This window comes from Heliconius melpomene, chromosome 7 (assembly GCF_056956725.1).
Source record: "Heliconius melpomene rosina isolate 202511_hmr_F chromosome 7, ASM5695672v1, whole genome shotgun sequence".
NCBI lineage: Eukaryota > Metazoa > Arthropoda > Insecta > Lepidoptera > Nymphalidae > Heliconius > Heliconius melpomene.
Window position 1 is genome coordinate 3,188,030 of NC_140395.1, and position 21,260 is coordinate 3,209,289.

At 31.7% G+C, this 21,260-nt stretch overlaps 1 protein-coding gene and 1 non-coding gene across 3 annotated transcripts; one reads left to right on the forward strand and one right to left on the reverse strand.

Annotated features, from left to right (window-relative positions):
- The first annotated feature begins 63 nt into the window (after positions 1 to 63).
- On the forward strand, positions 64 to 21,223 carry Lasp (LIM and SH3 domain protein Lasp). 2 transcript variants are annotated; one of them, XM_085188017.1, is made up of 8 exons: positions 64 to 328; positions 11,611 to 11,705; positions 16,515 to 16,647; positions 17,050 to 17,185; positions 18,176 to 18,508; positions 18,868 to 18,977; positions 19,088 to 19,135; positions 19,436 to 21,223. In XM_085188017.1, the coding sequence occupies exons 1-8, from the start codon at positions 260 to 262 to the stop codon at positions 19,577 to 19,579; spliced, it is 1,068 nt and encodes a 355-aa protein (XP_085044143.1). In that variant the 5' UTR covers positions 64 to 259; the 3' UTR covers positions 19,580 to 21,223. The 2 variants fall into 2 exon arrangements, with proteins under 2 accessions (XP_085044143.1, XP_085044144.1); XM_085188018.1 differs by having other exon boundaries at positions 18,871 to 18,977.
- On the reverse strand, positions 3,479 to 3,551 carry TRNAV-UAC (transfer RNA valine (anticodon UAC)). Its single transcript has one exon. It is a non-coding gene; the product is annotated as a tRNA-Val (tRNA).
- Positions 21,224 to 21,260: the final 37 nt, after the last annotated feature.

Genomic DNA, 21,260 nt, shown 5'->3' on the forward strand with positions numbered 1-21,260 from the left:
TATTACGAAATAGTAGAAAAACTAATTATAGTAACTTACTAACGCGAAGTATGGCAACATTAACCGCCGCCATTTGTCATTTTTTTGGCATGCGCGTATGGAGATGCAACGAGAATCGTGCCTGTTAGTGTTTTCTTTACTAAAGTTAATATTAAACTTTGTTTAAACTTTATTTGTGTAAAGTGATACTTGTGTTGCTCTGTGAAACATAGTGTTTATAAATTTGTGTCAATAATTGTGCAAATAAATATATAACACGATGAATAAAACTTGTGCGAGGTGCGAAAAAACAGTTTATCCTACTGAGGAATTGAAATGTTTGGACAAGGTAAATTTAATATATATATATTTTTATTATTATATTAAATATTTCTGTGTTTATGTGAAAAAGTAATTTTATTAAGTAGCTGCTAAATGAAAAGAAACTTTATTTCATTGTAGTCGGCCGGTAAACCAATTTAAACAGCCGGACGAGTGACTCATTAAATTATAAAAATTATTGCTGATATCATTCTATAATGGACTCTTTATAATGTAATAATAATATGTTTTCCTTACTTTATTAAAATGTATAATTATAACAGTACAAATGGCCTTGTATTAGAACTTTGACATTTTAACATTGTCAATTTGAAAGTTATCAAAGTAACTTTTCTAAAAAGGGTATAAAAAATTGACTGTAGCGGGATTTGATCCTAGGTCTCTGGGAAACTATCCAGACATTACATTTTTTTTAAAAAATCAAGTTTTTTAAAAAAATATTTTGCTTTCCTAAGTTTATTATAACATTTTAAAAATGTAAAAAAAGATATCAAAGATATTTGCGCAACTCATAACTGATTTATTTATTTTCGCAGCGATAACACGCGAAGTGATAAAAGATAGGATATCTGATAAGAGAATATTTAACTGTGCTTCCTATAATAGATGTGTGTATATTGTAATTTCAATTTGCATACTAAATTACCTAGTTAGATTTTAGCTACTTCTAAGATAACAAGTTGTAAACTTGTTTAATCATGTTCAGAAAAACTAGTAGATTATAATTTTGTAAAATTTTTAAATATTATTTTCTTTATATATTATTTAAGTAACTTATAAAGTTTAATGGATGAAAATTTGAAATGAATGTTAATATTACATACTATTGATGGCTTTATAAATAATATTATTTAAAAAGCCAGGGGAATCTCCAATTATTTAATTTAATTAAATTATTTAAAATAATTAAACTGCCAATTATTTCATCAGTTAAAAGTGCGTTTATATTACATAATTATATTCTAGATTATTATACAATTTTTCTGGTGAATGTATAAACATTGAAAATTTTAAAAGAATTGTATATATTTAATATAATTTCTGAGGCCAGTTACATAGGCTCAAATGTAGAACTGTAAATGTGACAGGTTGTGGGTTTGATTCCCACTTCTGGAAAATGAGTATATTTTTACTTCCTCTTTCTCAAGCAGAGCCATTGCATTGAGAGGCCATTCAGCACACCATGCCTTGTGAAGTTGTTGAAAAGTGAACAACAGAAGTGTCATTATGGGAACTGAATATTTATTTATATATTTATGATACTTGGTTCCCATATTTTTTTTTTCTGCTATGCATCCCAAGCAGGGGCAGCAAATCTGGCAATCTGGGATTAATAAATATCATCAGGATCATTCTCATCTACCATTTATTGAACATGAAGCTAAAAAAGTAGGTCTGGGTTCAAGAACCTTTTTACATGTTTTCCAAGGAAAACATGTAAACTTTACCCCTAAAGATACATAGAAAAACAACACATACTTATGTTGTCCTGTTTGCCTACAATGTTGAAAGCCATTGTCTATCGATTTTCAATAGTACCTTAGCTTGAGGTGTTGTTAAGAGAGAGGTCTTTATCTACATGGGAGGACCCATGTAGACAAAGACTGAAATTGTGACTAAATTCATTAAATCGTTGTGAAGCTTAAAGTAAAACAAAAAGCTACTTTATATTGATTTTGTTACATGAATAGGCTACCTGTAAACTAAGGCATAAAATTATCTTCTTCCCTTAAAAAGGCAGTGGGAGTATAAACGATAAATACAGGGGCCTCACAGACCCCACATCCATAGTTGCATTATAAAAAAAAGATGTCCATAGTTAAAGGTTAAGTAGCTTAGTGTTATGGGCAGTTACAGATATTTATAACTTGTTATGTAGGCAGGCATATAGGTATCTTGTAAATGTGCTCTTTTTTTTGTTATTTTGAGGTAAAATAGAGTGATTGCAGATTATTATTATTTTTTTCAGTTTTAATTTGAAATTTGTATTTTTAGTTAGTTCTAAGCAAGTATTGAGTTAGTCAAAGCTTTTTCCTGAATGTAAGCTTTATTAAAAAGTGAAAGCTAAATATTTTTTGAACTGGAACTTGAACCTATTAACTTAATGCACACTGTATGTTAGTTCCAAACTGTATCACAATGATATATCTGTTTGAATTTTATGAAATAAACACTTTTATGTTTTATAGCATTTTTTAATGTAAAAACTGTGGAAATAACGAAATTACCTAGTTGACCTTTACATAATGAATCTCTTTGAAATTAATATTCATGTACACAATAAAAATAATAATATTCATAATAAATTAATATGTAATGTCACATTAAATTCAAATTATGGTAATCATTTGGTATTTTAAGTAATCTTAAGACATTCAAAGAGAATGCTGCATACTTACCTTGCTTAGCAAAGTGAATAAAATAATAATGCATTCCCCTGTAGTGAGAATCGAACCCACAATCGTTTGTGTTTACTCTCAGGTGCCTTTTTAGTGTTTCGTTCATTATTGAATAAAAATCTTATACATTACCTTGGTGCATTCAATATGCTAATGGACAATAACTTGGTGTTGCCAAACATTGGATAGGTCACGTTTGTGAGTTGTGTAACGAAATGAATCTTATAAGATTCATAACTAGGTACTCTACCTGGTATATTGAATCTGTAAGTATAGACAAAGGACGCATTAAATTCCACTGCTCAGTATTTAATTTTTTTTAACTAAAAGCTTTTATAAAGCTGGCTGTCCCATCAAAAAAAACTGAAAATGCATAAAGTGAAAAAAAAGTATAATTATTGTGTTCATCTCGGTTCTTTTTCTTATTTTATAGCTTTTGAGTGTGAAGTTGTAAAACATTTTATTAAATCACATACCAACATTACTAAAGATTTGTGTGAAATTTTCCTCATTTGTGTGACTACAATTAAAAAAATATATATGTTTTATCTTTGTAGAATGAGTTTTAAATTTAAGAGAATAGAATCGCACTAAGATCTTTATCAGTTAGGAATTTCTTTTTTTTCTGCATTTATTACAGACAATTTTTTTATTATTCTGTACAATTTAACATTGGTAAAAAACATTTATTTAACACAAAAAAATATATATAAATTAAGTAAATAAAAAAAAGTTATGAATCTCCATGAAAAAAAATATGATTCCGGCCAGGATCGAACTGGCGGCCTTCTGCGTGTAAAGCAGATGTGATAACCACTACACCACGGAACCAGTTGAATGTACTATCGAATTCTATATTTATATTCAAGTTGGTATGTAAGTGATGTAACTTTTACTTCTTGAAAGTACTTGTGGCACAATGGTTTTAATATTGGCTAATAATATTTATTATACGAAGACAATAGGTTCAAAATTTTATACATTTTATTTTAGTATGATTATTTTAAACATTTTATATTAGTATTCTTTTTTTTTGTTAAATTGTTACACGTTGTATATATTCGTAATTATAATTGGTCTCGGATTTGAAGCCGTTCTTGTATATCATGGGGCACGTTTGTGCCTCCGCGCGACTATGGCCTCAAGCTTTCCTAACAATATTTCTTTAGTGGAGTCTAGAATGATTCCTTTCTCCATTTTCCATTTCACTACTAGCAATGATAAAAGTTGATTATACTCTAGAAACAAGTATTATTAAAGTGAGTTAATAAAACTCCGTTATTAGTATCAAAAAATATGAAATTTTACCGCTTAGCGAGAAATAATTAAATAAATTTATTTGTTCACGATTTCCATCACGCGAGGTTGACTGGCCTTGAGCATGCGATGACAATGACATGACGGAATTTAGTAATGTTGGTAATTCTCTTCAGTTTTGATGTAAGGGTTCAAATCTAAGTTAGGCATTTTTTTACACACTTTTCCAATTAAAACAAGAGTGAGGAAAAATATTTAAATGAACCCACCACCGTCACGTGTTCCACTACGCCACGACGGCCCCATTACATTTTTTTAGTTATTCATAGGAGGATTATAATATATGAAGTGATATTAAATGAGATAAGATTGCACCATTTATTACTATGGACGACAAATATAGGACGTAATAAATGATATTTTTTTACCTTTACGCAAAAGTTATACGTTGTAAAAAAAATATGCAATTTTTTTTTCTCTCTTTTTTCTCACTCTTTATCTAAAAGAGTAGTCAAAGTATGTTAACTAAACTATTGGACCCAAGCTAACGTAAATTTATTAATAGGTAACTTTGATAAATGTATAATACATGTTTTCAAGTCACATTATAGCATTGGAAGGCTATTCAAGAAAATCTATTACAATTTACAATCAATCTGTTTGTAATGCTCATATGTCGTGTGGGAATGTACATATTAATAATTGTATAGGCTCTCTGAGACGTTAATTATTAATTAGGAGCTAATTATTATTAACTGTGGCCGTCGTCGTGGCGATGGCGCTGTGATGCGAGAAGCGTGTGGGTTTTTTGGGTAAAACTACTAAGCATATGCGATATTCACATTTTATGTTATCTACCACCACCACTACTATAACTCTTATACGTTTACTTCTTACAACCACGATTTTTTTTTAGCTACCATTTTTGTTGGTATTCTGAATAATATTATTATGAAGAATGAGCATGTGTTAAGATGAAGCTGTTTTCTTATGATACAAAAAAAAATACTATGATTTTTGAACAAATTGTAAATAGAATCTGTAGAACAGGTATTTGAACTCGAGTTCAAATATATGTTATTCGTAAGAATACTTCTACTTATTTTCTTTATATCCGAAATATAGGCAATTCGTGTTAAGTGGTGGAGCTCAACGCCGTCATAGTTGATTAAGAAATCATTTAATTTTAAGGTAAAACATCTAAAATCGTCTTATATAAACAATAATTACTTAGTTATTATTAGAAATCTAACGGGAAATTTCAATATCAAAACCGACTTTCCGCCTCAGTTAGGATATAATTTGATATAAACGTCCTCGTTTATTAATTTGTCAATCTTTTGCTTTGAATGTTTCGTTTGGAATTTTTTAGGTGATAGCTCAATGGTAAAGAATATTTAAATTGCAACGCGACTGTGGGTTCGATTCCCACTTATAGTTAAATTTTTCTCGATAACAAAGAAAGATGCACTGTTGAAACACACAATATATCGAGAATCGAGATAAAAGGAGTGTCGTAACACTAGGCTCCCTCGGTCCTCTCCAGTTGTATATTATACCAAAGTAGAGTTGCTATGATCTCCTTCTATTATTATAAATGTGAAAGTTTATAAGGATGGACGCTTGTTCCACAAAAACTACTGAACGGTTTAGATTAAGTAAGTAACATTACTAACTTTAAACATTATTAGCATTATATAAGTATTTCAAAATAATCTCGAATCAATTTCAATACGAAATATACCGTACACAGCGGAACGTCAGTGGTCCATAACAGCCTCTCTAACGACAAGGTTTTTGGGGCGGAACCATTTCCTCATAGATCACGGATAGACTAGAATTTGACACTCGTAAGTTGTGATTTAAGAGCTACAAAATGTTGTGTTGTTTTTTTTTTCAACTTCACGCTGTATCCCGCATGTAGCTGGGTAGGCAGAGAGAGCCGCATGTAGTGTTAAGACACTCCGCGCCCGACTTTTCGCCGAATTCTGGCGTTAAAAATAATATTGCAAGAACAAATCAATTAAAACAAATCTAAAATCAGAGAAGTACGTAAAATAATACCAAAAAGAATTGTATCATTGTATGTGTATAGGTATGTACCCCCATGATTACCGCGTAACCCCAACCTACATTAAGCATTACGGTAATCAATGGTAATTGACTCCATTGTTTACTTGAGGTCGCGTTTTTATACGCAACATCAGTTACCTATTTATTGTTAGATACTAGTATTTTAGTATGGATTCCTCTGCAAGTTACTTTATTTTATTTTTTCAACACGTACGTTATATATTAGTACGTTATTATAGCTCCACTCGAGGAAATAAAATATTTAAGAGATCCCAAACGAATGAACTGATTTTATCTAGTCTTTTTTTTGTTTGAAAAGTGGAATGGAAAGGTAGGTGAAAGGATACCTATCAGGCCGAAAAACATTCATTTAATAAATATTTTTCCCTCCCATGTTGGATTTAAACCCTCAAACACCGCCTTCAATGCAGTAAGAGATGAAGATTAAATTATAGCCCCTATTCTGGATTCTTTTACAATTATTCCTATTGTTAGGGTAAAACCAACCATTCATCTCTGTTCTATACGACTAGGGTAGATTTGCAGTATCAATAAATGTGATAGATGTCTCTATTATTCTACAGTAGCAAGGGGAGGATACTATAAGGGGTTGTATATAACGCACCCTCAAAATGAAAGTGACCAATCTCAACATTTTCGTACAGTACGGCCGATGTGTTGTGGCTCGTGGCCGTCTTGTAGTAAAGTTAGTGAACGAAATTCTTTTAACAAATTCTATTTTATAATTTAAGACATGATACGTCGAATTAAGAACTGCTTCCTTTTTAAAGTGAGTAAAGAGTATAATATCAATTATAATGTAATAGTTGTGGTGGTAATATTTGTTTTTTGTTTGCTGCTACGAACCCCTTCCTAGTACTAGGACTACGAAGGGTTTCATAATTATTTTTTGCCCACTTCAAAAAGGAGTAAGGCACTAGTGCCTTACTATTGCCTTCCATTACCATGGTCTCTATTGACCTCAATAATGATTTTTAACAAAAAAAACCGACTTCAAACAGTAAACTGCAAATTTAATGACCTGGACCAAATTAAATCGAAATGGGACCACACGGAAAGCACCACCTTTCAAATAGAAAAAGAATAATTAAAATCGATTCACCCAGTCTAAAGTTCTGAGATGACAAACAAACAAAAAATGCAGCCGAATTGATAAACGAATTCATTTACAGAAGTCGGTTAATAAATGGGAATTTCCTATAATGTATTTTTTATAATATCTGTATTAAATTGTAGGTATTATTAATACTAAAAATTTTCTAATTTTTATAGTTAAAGTGTTTTGATATAACTAAACGGGGTCATCGACGCTATCGAAATTAATTAAATTTTAATTATTCGCCATATTAATGTTTTAATTAAATAACTTTTAACCTATTTATTAAAACCAATAAGGAGGCTATGACGCATTCAAATAAACGTACGTGGTGCTAGTGGTATGGGCTCGCACTCGGGGGAGCAAATTAATTTCATTTAGTCGGGTAACTCGAGGGCACGATTGTAAACGTAACAGACGTGGGTTCGATTCCCACGAATGAAATAAAAATGCCTCGAGAATTCGGCGGAAAATGGGAAAGGGAAGTGTGTTAATGGGAACGGGTTGTCTTAATACTAGGTTCCCAGGTTCCCTCAGCCCACTCTGCTTTGTACGGGATACAGCGTGAAGCTAAGCCTCGACTCATTAATGCGCTCCTTGGTAACGTAGTCGGCATTCATAGGGCGCGGATTCCAATCCCGCTAGGTATTTTTTAAACGATTTTCCTCCCTTTGTGTGGAATGACACATTAAAAGATGTTAAAACACTGTAATGTAAGTAATTTAATAATGTACTCAATTGACTCGTTAAGGAAATGGGTCAATGTCATGTATTATTAGCCATCGAGTACTCGCAAAGTAGTTGTTATTACAACTGCATAAATTATTATTAAATGTAAATCGACTATTGCCGACTATATAATAATAACTATGTATAATTTAATGAAGATTTTGATAAATATTTAATATAACTTCATGAATTTTTATTTTCATTAAGGCCGTCTAGGTGTAGTAGGATTATATCTGAACCTAAACCAACTGTTAAGATAAGCTCTGTTTCTATTCTACACATTTCATTTAAAATGTACGAATCTTAACACCGCGTTTCGTTTTACGAAAGCTATAGAATAAAATAAAAATCAAATAAATATAACCTAAACCCCCCTCCCCCCAATTGTAAATTGAACCCACTACCAGATCCATTAACCATTATAGCTTCAATTACAACCATTTAATCCTACAATTCCCTAGAGTTATCACTAAGATAAGACTTTTCTTAGTAAATTAAGTAGTCCATATCACTAAAGGAAGGCCGATCGCACAGCGCTCGTTAAACCTTGGTTATCCAAGTAAGGATAATCTTTAAAGAGTTTACATTGTATTAAATGTGACACTTTTATTTTTTTTGGTTATGTACCCACCAAGGTAAAATTTAATATGTTTTGGGATTTACAATAGTATAGCAAATAAGGTTATGACCTTTTAAAGGAGATAAAAAAAAGATTTTAATATTTTTTTATATGAGTGCATCTCAAGGGAATCTTTGATATGTACTTTACACTCTTTTTAAATACATAGTATTTCGAACATAGCTCGGTAGGCAGGAACCGGGGAACCTAATGATTTGTGCGTTATTTTTTCACGTACTCTGAATGGTGGTACCTATTGTCGTATTGACTAAGCCGATTTAAAATTGAATCTAGCATTCAATTTTAAAGAAGCAACAAAAAATATTTATTCAATTCTTAGCAATTATAGCTAGAGAGCTAAGGAACAAAACTTATTTAAATAAAATAAAAATTGTAAAACAGAGTACCAATCTTAAAAATGGTAAGATGCCTAAATCTAAACTTGTAACATTAGTTAACCGATGATTAAAATTTGAACACGCTGTAACTAAGACCGACCTTAGGCGCCATCTGCGCTTTAAATCAGGTCAAAACGTGGCTTGACTTTCTAGATTTATGCCTCCGTTGTGTTCTTTACCGATTGTATTAAATGGAAGTGATGTGATTGACGCTTTTTGCTCTGGTACCAAGGCAAAGTGCGGCGTTGAATTCTGCCACTCAACATCGACAATTCGGCGGAAAGATGGGAATGCAGTCGCTTTTACAGTCACACCCCTACGCCACGACTAGCCTCATGGCCGTTTCTAGTTATAAACGAAATTATTATTTAATTCATTTATTATTTTATTGTACCGTTGACTCTGCTCTCTATATAGGAATAACGTATGAATGAAAAAAAAAACATTTTTACCGCAGCAACGCGACAAAATCATTCCCCCAGTATTTTTTTTAAATTTCCTAGGGAAAATATTGTGATTTTATTATTTTCTCTCAAAAAAATCTTTCTAATTCACGTAGGTTATGCTCTCCGTATTTTAGATTTTTAGGTCAATCGACTACCTCCAATACCTACAGCAATATTGGCACTAAATCATATGACCGCAATGCAGACACTCAATATCTCGAATTTACAACCTATCATAATAACGATATGTAAAGTGAAATATTTTTGTACGATTTTAATTGAATGCTTGGCATATTTTGATATTTTATAATAAAATGTACTACAGTAGAAACTCGATTAACCTGACTAATTGTTGTTGTTAGTCATTCGGATAATCGAAAATCCGGATAATCGAATGGATATAAGTATAACTGAGAGTTGTGTATGACACATGACATAATTCTTACTTCTGAAATTCTGAGCGCTGGCATGGTAACCCATGCCAGCGCTTCATCACGATTAATTATAACGTGCTTTTCCTTGATAAATGAACATTTAACATTTTTTATCTTCGAACTAGTAGTTAGTTCCTGAGATTCGTGTGTTCAAACATAACAAACATAGCTTTATAATATTAGTAATTATAAATTATTACAACTTTTATAGACAATACGGCATAAAGAAATTTGAGGAAATTAGTACCTATATACGTATATCCATTATGTCTCTTTGATAAGACATAACGCGGCGTTATGTTCCGCGGCCAGTAGAGTCCAGACTAAAAAACAAACAATTAGCCTATCAACAAAGTTGTTTACCACTCAATTACAAAATGTTCTACGTACATCCTGTTTACTTCATTCAGCACTCGTTTTACTCAAGTGTGTAATATGGCGAATCTATTTCTTACTCTTGACTCACTCAGCTTATTCAGAACTACTGTAAAACTGAAATGTTTATAATTATGGCCACGTAGAGGTTAAATTCGTAAGTTTTAGGGTTCCACACCTGCCTCATAAGAAGGAAGGAACCTTTATACCATCGCTTGGTTTTTCAATTGTCTGTCTGTTTTTCTGTCCAGTATCATTTTGTCAAGCTATCAATTATAAAGGCTTAGCCTCTTTGAACACTGAAAATATTAAATTTCTAACTGAACGCAAGCAAAATATATCAGTGTTTATAAAGATATTATCTTTTGTGAAAGTGGGGAACGGAGTGTCTTAACACTAGGTTCCCTCTGACTACCTTGCTGTATGCGGGATTTTGATTTTATAAGTCATATAAACTTACAATCGTCAATGTGTACGGAACCCTCAGTGGGCGATTCCTACTCCAACTTGTTAGTTATTTCTATAGCATTAGTTTATTTTGATGTTTCGTAGAAAAAATAAATTTAACTAAGTGTGAATAGATTTGCGGTTATGGTTGACTTTTGTAGTCGGGACTAACAGGCGGAGTAAAAATATTGTATGTTATTCAAAATAATCTTTTTTTTTAATAATTTTAGAGATTTATTATGCATGGCATAGCAAGTAATAATTTCAATGTGAAAAGTTTTTGGCAGGAAATTAGTAATTGTTCTTATATATACTACTAGTACATATATCTCCTCCTAATCTCCTTTCAGTTCCCCAAGACAAACAACATGAATGTCGAGAGGAGTTCGAACCGGAAACCATCGCATCCAATCACTTTATTTTCATTTAAATTAAACTACAAATGAAAAGATTTCACCATTACGGTCCGTTCGTAACTTTCCATTCGTGGTGAGACGTTCTTGCCTAATTATTATATTGTTAGCGCCTGCGAACTGGACCACTGCAAGCGGGCTGTTTACGAAAACACTTTATACACATACTAGTTCCCGCACGCGACTACGTTTACGTGAACTTTACAACTATGAACCAAAAACTCCTTTCCTAAGCCTGTATTTAGAAATCGCTCTTAACTCTGAGATCGATCTCGAGAGCGATGATTAGATGCCGTTTTCATTGATAGAGCTATTATTTGTTATTTCTTCTTCCTTTTAGCTTTACTCTGTAGGTATCCTGAATGTGCAAAATTGGTGGAATGAAAATAATTCATTCCCCTCAGGTGGGAATCGTACCAATAACCATAATGCTTAAAGTCTCTCTCACACTCTCTAGCCCTTTATGAATCCTCATTTTCTAAAATGTTGCAACATTTTTTTTAATGAATACACAGAGTCTAGGCGAGAAAATTTTAACATATTATACGTGACGACTAACGCGCCCATGTCGCTTAATTACAGGTGTGGCACAAAGGCTGTTTCAAATGCCAGGAATGCGGAATGACACTCAACATGAGGACGTACAAGGGCTACGGCAAGCTGCCGTACTGTGAAGCGTAAGTTTTTAGTGTATTTTTTCTATGTATTTTTGTATTTTTTTTTAGGAGAAATGAGAAGAAAGAGTACACTTGTGTCTACAGTAATAGTAACATGTATAATTGTAGCTTTAGCAACGGCTTCGAAATAATAGATGTGTCATGATACATTTAGCTTTCGGTGTTTAGGGTAACTTAGCTAGAAATGATTAACTTGTAATGTAACAAAGCCTACAGCTTTTCTCGATAACTAGACTATCCGACTCAAAAATAAGTTTTCAATGTAAATCAGTAGTTCCTGAGATTATCGCATTCAACCGATCAAGCTCTATTTCATACATCGCAGCATAGCTTTCGATTCCAATTACTGTTTCCTGAGGCCAAGCAGACTTTTCACCTTTATACTAGGACTATAAATAAAAAAATGAAATGAAAAATAATAAGTGAAACGTAAACAGTATAGCATTTACTAAACAGTAAATGCTATGCGAGTTATTTTTATAAGTCCAGTCAGCATTACGCCAATATGAATAATAATCGATTATTATGCATTTTATGTACAATTCATCTCACATCATTAAATGCTGTCAGATAGTTGAGTCACATTCAATTATGAGTACGGTTAGCAAAACAAAAAAATTAGAGATTTATTGGATGTGTGGAAAATCTTTCTTTTTTAATTGCTCCGTTATGGTAGATCAAGTCGCGAAAAGTGTGGAACACTACCAGAGATGCTTGAAAAGAAAATTATTAGAAATCGTTTTTAACCTTATAAGTTTTTTTCTATCTGTATATGCGAGAAAAAGCAGGAAGGTGCTTATTTTATAAAATAAATCAAGAACTGGGACGAAGATAGAATTATTATTATAGTTTATTTAGTTCTTCAGAATTGTAATAGACATTCTTTTGAATCTTGATTGGAACAAATATTGATATGTTTTTAATAGTGATTCTTTTTTAGAGGAACATATTCTCACTCTCTATCTTTGTATTTTTTATTTGTATGCCGACCGTACATAGTTCGCATGAATGGTGGGTGCGTCTAACAATCTGCTAGTTCTGCTACATGATTCACTAGTCAGATGTTTTTAACAATAAATACAAAATGTGTGTTTTTATTTAGTGCTATAAATAAAACGAATTATTGTGCAATGTGGCAGTTTCTAACTGTATTTCAATGTGGATTCAATTTCTACACAAGGGAATGAATGGTTTTAATTGCTTTTATTTTAATTTGCTATTTAATTGTGTACCAAGACAGCTCGGCGTCGAGTGCAGCCACTCTACGCAAAAGAGCGAGAATCGAACTGATGGAGTGTCTTAACACTAGGTTTTCTCTACCTACCCTACTTTGCGAGCAAAAGCGTGAAGCTGGCTATAATGAAGAATCAAATAAATAAAAAACCACATCAATCGAATTAAAAACAATCACGTACTAAAACAAGTATTATAAACGATATCAACAAACAATATATGTATGTAAATGCAAGTAAAAATGAAAGTGTAGCCGATATAAGTATTTTATGTAATGATATCCGTTATTGCCTGTGACGGAAATCGAATCTTATACCATTGTAATAGGGCTCTATTACTATGTATATGTGTTTAATATTTTAAAGTGTGAATTTGAATCTTATTTCCTTGTGATAATGTTGGTAATTGCATTTTTGATAGCTTTGTGTCTTTGAAGGGAAGCACGCTCGATTACGTACAATAGTTGTTGTTAGTTGGTCTTATATGCTCTCTTTACTATGATATAAATGTTGTTTTGTCTGTTTGTACGTGTGTTTAAGCTTAAGCTTAATAGTAACTTTAACCGACCTTAAAAAAGGATTTAATTTTGACCGTATTTTTTTTTGTGTTTGTTATGCAATTATTAGCCTAATTATCACAGGGTGTAGATAGTTTTTTTGTGTGGCAGGGTTAAGTCTTTTTTTGTTGAAATTGTTTATTTTCTATGTTATAATAAATAAAGAGGCGTGTGCGCCTTAAAATTTTGTATAGAACGAAGTAAATTAGCCAGTTTCTTTTCTATCATCATCATCATTAACGTCATCACCATCATTATCATTAGACTTCGTTTTCTATACATATGTCTAAAGTCCTTTAAATACAATTTTTACACAGTAAATAGATTAGAATGCACACATGCAGTGCGTACGCGCATCGTTAATGCTCTGCATCCGCGCGCGGTTATTATGTCATGACAATATAATATGTGGGTCATGTTTGATCCGGTGATGAAATGTCTATACTATATATAGTATTACTAGTGAGAGTTGGTCGCTTAATTTTTTTTTAACGTCACGTTGTGCGGGACACACAGAGGGAACCTAGAGCTAAAAGGGAGGAAACGGAGTGTTCCCCATTTTCCGCCGAATTCTGAAGGCATTTCGTGGTTAATAGCGTGGACCTCAACGCCGCGTTTTTGCCTTGACATTTTTGCTAGAGCGAAGAAATGAATCCGTTAACCATTAGGGGCTTCATGAGGGGTAGCCAGACATTTTTTTTATACGATTACCCGATTGATTCTGTGCCAAAACAAAAAAAAGGTTTCGCAAATTTTGTTCCAAAACAAAAAAAAGGTTTCGCAACTTCTCGACACCAGAGCGACACCAGACGACACCAGAGCGAATAAATGAAAATATTAAATATTTCATTTCCTCGACTGGAAATTGAACTCACAACCTGCCGCAGGCTTGGCTTTACAATCATAGGCTTGTAACCCTACGCCACAACTGGCCTCATTAATATTTATTGCGATTATTAATAATTTTAATTATTACTCTTGTTATTTGCATTCAAAGTCATACACTGCTTTTATTAAACACTCATACATTAACTACAAAAACTCTTCAGTGTGGAATTCCAACCTATGCCCATCGCAGTCAAATCGTTCCAATTACGTCATATACATGTATGTCACTGTACCAGGAAGTACGGATTTAGAGCGCTTTATGAAAGTTACGACAGAGTCGAGCTCTTAGCTCACGCTGTGGTGTAAAAGTGTGATAAATTGTAATTCGTCACTGATGCTATAGCATTTTGAAATCTATATAAAATTGTCGTATTAAGATTTAAGGTTAAAATGGCCACTCGTGGCGTAGGGGCACGTGCGTGCGACTGTAACACGCGACAGGTTGTGGGTTCGATGCCCATTCGAGGAAATAAAATATCTAATGTTTTCATTTCTTCGCTCTACTGCCGAGCAGTGCCTATAATAGATATTGGCTTTTAAAATTCAGATGATAAAATAAATGAATGAGACAGTCCCGCTTAAGTATTACCCGCAGATTTCTTTGTCATGGCGAAAACCGGGCTTTTTCCCGTTTTTTCCCGTTCCCGTAGGAAATTCCCTCAAACCTACCCACGAATGACAAATTTCTACTTTCTAAGTCCAGTAGTTTTGACAGTGTTTTGAATGCCATTTTGTGAAATAAAATGTATGTGACTTCACATTACGTTTTAATTTTTTGTCGTTCTCATAAGATGTTCGTTGCGTATAGAAAATGAAACCTAAAGTTGTGTTTTCACAAAGTTTCTAAATGACCATGTTCCCATAATGATGGAGTTTCTAATGAGTTGATTATATTGAAAATTATTGTAATCATCATTTATATATTTATATATGTTGGAATTTATATATTATATACTTATTCGTACTGTGTATGCTCAAATCTCGCTTTGGAATATTTTATTTGTGTGGAAAGTCAAAGGCGACTTTGGAAAATGAAATGAAAGCAAAATGTAAAAGTTTTTTCTCGAAAGTGAAAGGTAAGAAGAGGGAACCTAGTGTTAAGATATTTCGTCCCCTGCGCACCGCCCATAATTCAACATACCTATGCATATTGTGTGGCGCAACTCAACGCCACGCCTTGTCTGTTGGAGAGGGGAAATGATAATAAAATCCTTATAAACAAAATAACATCCTAGGTTCCATATATAAATTTAAAGTACATAATATAGTCAATTATTAATTAGACTTTCTAAGTTAACTGTAAACGTATTTAAGTATTTAAAATTTTTGAAATAGAATTAATTATTAAATAATATTTTTTTTGTTTTAATTTTTATCGTGGAAAATATGCTATTGTCTAGATTCACATGTCGTATGTACCGTCAGTTGAAACCGTTAAATAAAAACCAATCCTTTTCTGACTTGTTTTTTAATTTATAATTTGAAAGCATTGAAAAATATTCTTAACGTTTTTGTAGAATTTTTCATTATATGTATATTGTCATATTTTATTTATTATATTTTTCTAGCGTTCGCAACTAGATAGAGTGCAATTATGGCCTCTATATCTAACACTTCAACTCATCGTTTTTTCCTACTTAGCAGGGTGGGCAGAGGGAACATAGTGTTAAGATAATTCGATCCCCAATTTCCGGCCAAATTTCGAGCCGTTTTGTGTAGTGCCGCAGAACTTAACGCCGCGCTTTGTCAGGACTCAAGTCAAGTCAACTCAGTCAAGTCTGTCAAGACTCTTTGTCTTGTTAAGACGCATCAACCCGAGTGAGTGTCGAATCTGCAACCGTCTCGTTTGGGCACACAGCCGCGCTGTGCTGCTGCACCACAACGACCTAAAAGTCGTACGATGTTTCATTACACAATAGGAGTTGCGGTCGATCATTACGTGAATCAATGTTTTTAACCTTTGACGCAACGTATGATGAATAATGGATAGACAATAACAAAACAATAATATTATTTAAATATCTATTTACTTTTAGTTGTTATTTATGAAATATAAAAAAATAATAACTAAACGTAAGAAAAAAATATGTAATGTCTTCTTGAAAATAATAATCTATTACAAAATTTTCCAGGCACGTGCCAAAAGCGAAGCACACCACAATGGCCGAAACGCCAGAACTGAAACGGATAGCGGAGAACACGAAACTACAGAGCAACGTGAAGTACCACGCCGACTTCGAGAAGAGTAAAGGGAAGTTTACACAGGTGGGGTTCTAGGCTTCATTGGTCGGCCGTGCTTTTTTATCTTCTTAATTTTGTTGTAACTTATATCATATTCCTTTTATTATCCTAGGTTTAATTTATGGAGACAGAACAGGTAAGAAGATGGGAAATTGCTTAATAAGCAGCATGAAAATTATGGTGCATTCGTAGGAATGTTTACACCTAAACTATTTTCGATACCCCATTCTCGTAAGACAATATGTTTTTAAATTTTACCAAGCTAAGTGCGTTGCCCTGAAAACTAAAAAAAAATATATTTCAGAAAAAACTCTTAAATTTCTAATAGAAAGATAAAATTTCTGCAACTACTTATTGCAACAAAGTAAATATTTAGGTAATCAAAAATAAATTTGATGATATATAAGTATTTATTCACTTCGACAGGTCGCAGATGATCCAGAAACACTCAGGATTAAAGCAAACACAAAAATTATAAGCAATGTTGCCTACCACGGAGACCTGGAGAAGAAGGCTCAAATGGAGAAACAGAGACAAATTAACGAGAACGGAGAGATAGTGGGTCAGTAACTTGCACTTATTGCTTTACATGCTATGGATAGTATCATCTTGCACTCGATTATTACTACATCTTTTTGGAAATTTTGGTATTTTCCTGATTTCAGTTTAATTGCAATTGCAAATTGTACTTATTTTTTATTCACTACCTTTAATAATCATCCTGCATACTCTCATTTTAATGAAATAGAAGATAACCAAGTGATAAAATATATATATATCGATCTTTACATTTAATTATTTAGTTTAAAGTCTCGGTAATTGGGAAAGGAACGTATTTTATGTCCTATTTTTAAAGATTTATATTCTCCCAATTAAGATTTAAAATCACAACCGTTGCATATAAGCACTCAATTGAGACTAAAGAGTTACTTTTTCATTATAACTTTGACAATTATATAATTATTAGTTACTAGTTATTTTTCATATTATTCAAGTTTATGCTTGAGTTACATATATTCACTCAACACATACATACATTCACAACACTTCCATCACTCACAGTTTATGTTGTGACACGAGCTCTCACTGTTTTGCACAAATCCATTGTACTGGGATGGGTCGTGGGACTCGACGTTATGACTAATGGTACATCTTTGTGTTTTGATGATTGATTGACAATGATTTCTTCGTTAAATTCTGGATTGTAGAGTGGAAAATTTTAAATTTTTATTTTATTTTGGTGGGGATGCTATTTAATTTTTGTTTGTTGTCAAATGTGATTTTCAAAAAACAATATCTTATCTAATAAATACAAAAGAATTGAGAAGTTTGCCTTATGTGTACTAAAAAATATTTTTTTCGAACAATTCTTTGAAACATTTACATCTAGGCTTAGAGCTCTTAATAAATAAATATTTCAATGACTGCCTATAAAGTAATTACTGGCAACTTATTTCATAATATAAACATTTAATAATCCGGAAAATAATTTATAAATAAGAAATCATTCTCAATCATCGTGTGTTTAACCATCCATCATAATTGTTGCTAGACGTAGCGACGAACGATAACTACCATCAACAAATAGAGAACTACGCGACGGAAATGCTACCACCAAACGTACCACCACCAAACTTGCCACCTAAAAATCATTATCAGACACCCGTCGCCCAAAGCCATCGTCAGTACCCGGAATATCGTCAACAAGAGGAATATTACCAACAGCCAAAGTATGAGGAATATCCAAAAAATGCGAATTTTCATTACGGAAACCAAAAGATTGGCAGGATTCAAGATTATGATCCCCTAATCGATGCTCCAAGAGCTCCCTTGAATGTTCAAAGGGCTTCTGCTACGTTGATCTACTCCAGTGAAGGGAAACGAGGTAGGTCCACATCATTGTTTTGCAGGTTCATTATATCTGACTCCAAATTTTTATAATTTCATGCTATTAGCTTTTGTTTGTGTGTGGTGCTGGTTATACAATCATTATTGGCTCATTTATTTGCTAAAAAAATATTAAATAATGATTTCTTTTTATCAGTATTTAATAATTGAGAAAGGTAATTTAGTATTTATAAATTAATTATATAAAATTTTGTAACAATAAATGTTTTTATTAATAAATTAAATAGTTCAAAGACAAAGAAAACGAAGAGTAATTTTTTAGAGATGTTCTTTTTTTTAAAAATAAACATCCTGAATATCTTCAAAGTTATTACCAACCATTCGTACGTTTTGAAGCAGGAGCACACCAATCCCAGCAAAGCAGTCGGCACATCGGCCGCGTCACCGACCTCGATCCTCTTGCCAACGAACAACCTCCTAATCATCGCCCTCCTGCCCATAATCAGGTATTTATGGGATTATAAAGATACTATGACATGTACTTTTTTTGTCTTTAATATAATTTAGGAACATTGTTTTTACAAATTCAAAATTATATTTTCATTAATATTTTCAGAGAGTGTTCATCGCCATGTATGATTACGAAGCGAACGACAGTGATGAAGTTAGTATCAAATTTAAAATATTTCTTTATAATATGAGATTTAGAATAATTTTGTAGAATTTTCATACCACCTTATTGCAAAGGATAGCTTTTTTTTGCATAAGTTTTTGTTTGTTTGCAAATCCTCAAAAAACACTTTTACCTTTTACTTTACCTTTTTACCTTTACATTCTTTTAATGTTCTTATTTCTTTCAAGTTAAAATTTAATTCTCTTTTCTCTTTAATCTTTACATTTTCTTAATTTATGATTCCACAGATCTTATAAAATAAGTATGTATAATGTTTCTTTTTCTTCCAAGGTATCATTCCGCGAAGGCGACTACATATCCAACGTAACTTCCATCGACGAAGGGTGGATGACGGGACAAGTGCTACGTACGGGACGCACCGGCATGCTGCCCGCCAACTACGTCGAGCTAGCTCCGGAACAGACGTATAATTGAGACAGACATACATAATATAGACAGACCGATTAATATATAGACAGCTTAACTATTATATAGATACCCAAATAGACATGTTATGTACGACGGATACGCAGGCACACTAATAAACAAAAGAGTAGACAATTTGATATAATATTGATTGACTGACATCTATCTATTTTAAGTAAAATAACTATGAAAAAAAATGTCCACAACTATCGTTCTTATTATAATTCGCTTTAAATTATACACAGTAGACAAAAACAACAGTATTTTGTAATCAATATTATGTCAAATTAGATTATTATAAAATGACACTTAACAAACAACACTATCGAAAATTTTACCCTAATTGTCACATCGCTATTTTGTCAAAAAAAATATTTTGACCTAATAAAAAAGTTCATTATTAATACTTAAAAGTACTGCTTTTTAAATAAATAAGTATTATTAGTAATTCACGCCTAAACTACTTTTAACGTCCAAATAAAGACTATATTATTAGCATTTTTGTCATTATTTGACATAATCGCTTATAAATTTTAATAATGTTTTATTTAATCTGTCACGGTATTCTAAATTTCAGCTTAAATTTACAAAACAAATTCAAAACAGCCATTCCATTTTTAATTGCATTTGACACATTTTTTTTACTTGAGATTATATTTCTTAAATATTTTATTTTATGTTTTTTGTACCTGGTCACACTGCAGGTCTCAATTTTTTTACAATGTAAATAGTTTATATATACATTTTTAAATATATAAATAAATGGAAGTGATCATTTCAATGTTGATTTTTGTTATTTTTTTTATCAAAGGCATGCCTTTTTTAAATATATGTATAAAAATGACAAAAAATCAACATGTTAACTTTCCTTTCTATATATAAAATTATCTTTGATACTAAGATATTATATATTTTGCACTATTTTATATATTAATATATATTATTGTGGTGGAAGACCATATTTTTTTATATATTTGTAGAAATAAGCATAAACTTTAAAAAGCATAATACATTGTTCACATTCCGTTTTTAATTCACATGTTTTTCGTCATAATTTAAAAAACTTAATTTTTTGACATTTTTTTCGGGTTTTTTTTTGTATGTATATACATCCAATTATTTTTTTTCTTTCATAGAATACATTTTGATTATAATTAAATACCATATCTAAATATTGCCAATTAGTTACATAGTAAAGCTTATACTAATGTTAGAACGGTTAGATTTAGTCATTTTTTTTCTTTATTTATTACTTATGGGAATTTAATATTAATTTTAAATCCCAAAATGGCGATTTTTAGCCGATTTATTTGTTGTTATTTGTAAGCATCACAAATATTTACAGAATATGTCAAATTGATTATATTATAACTGAGTCATGATTATAGAAGTAGATATTATGATTATGACAATAACTTGATTGTAACCAATTATAATATATTGTTGTTTCTTTAAGAATTAGTATTTTATAATCATTTGTTGCTACTTCTATAGTTATTTTTAACATCAATTTCATTAACATTTTTTTAAGCAATAAAGTATACTAGGCAGTGCCTTTTGTTTTCCATTTGTATGAAAGGTCTTTGTAGAATATTATATAGAGCTGACCCGATGTTACAGTGCCTTTGTAATATTTAATAAATTGTAAGCATATTTTTGTTGTTTTATTTTTAACAATATAATTAAGTCG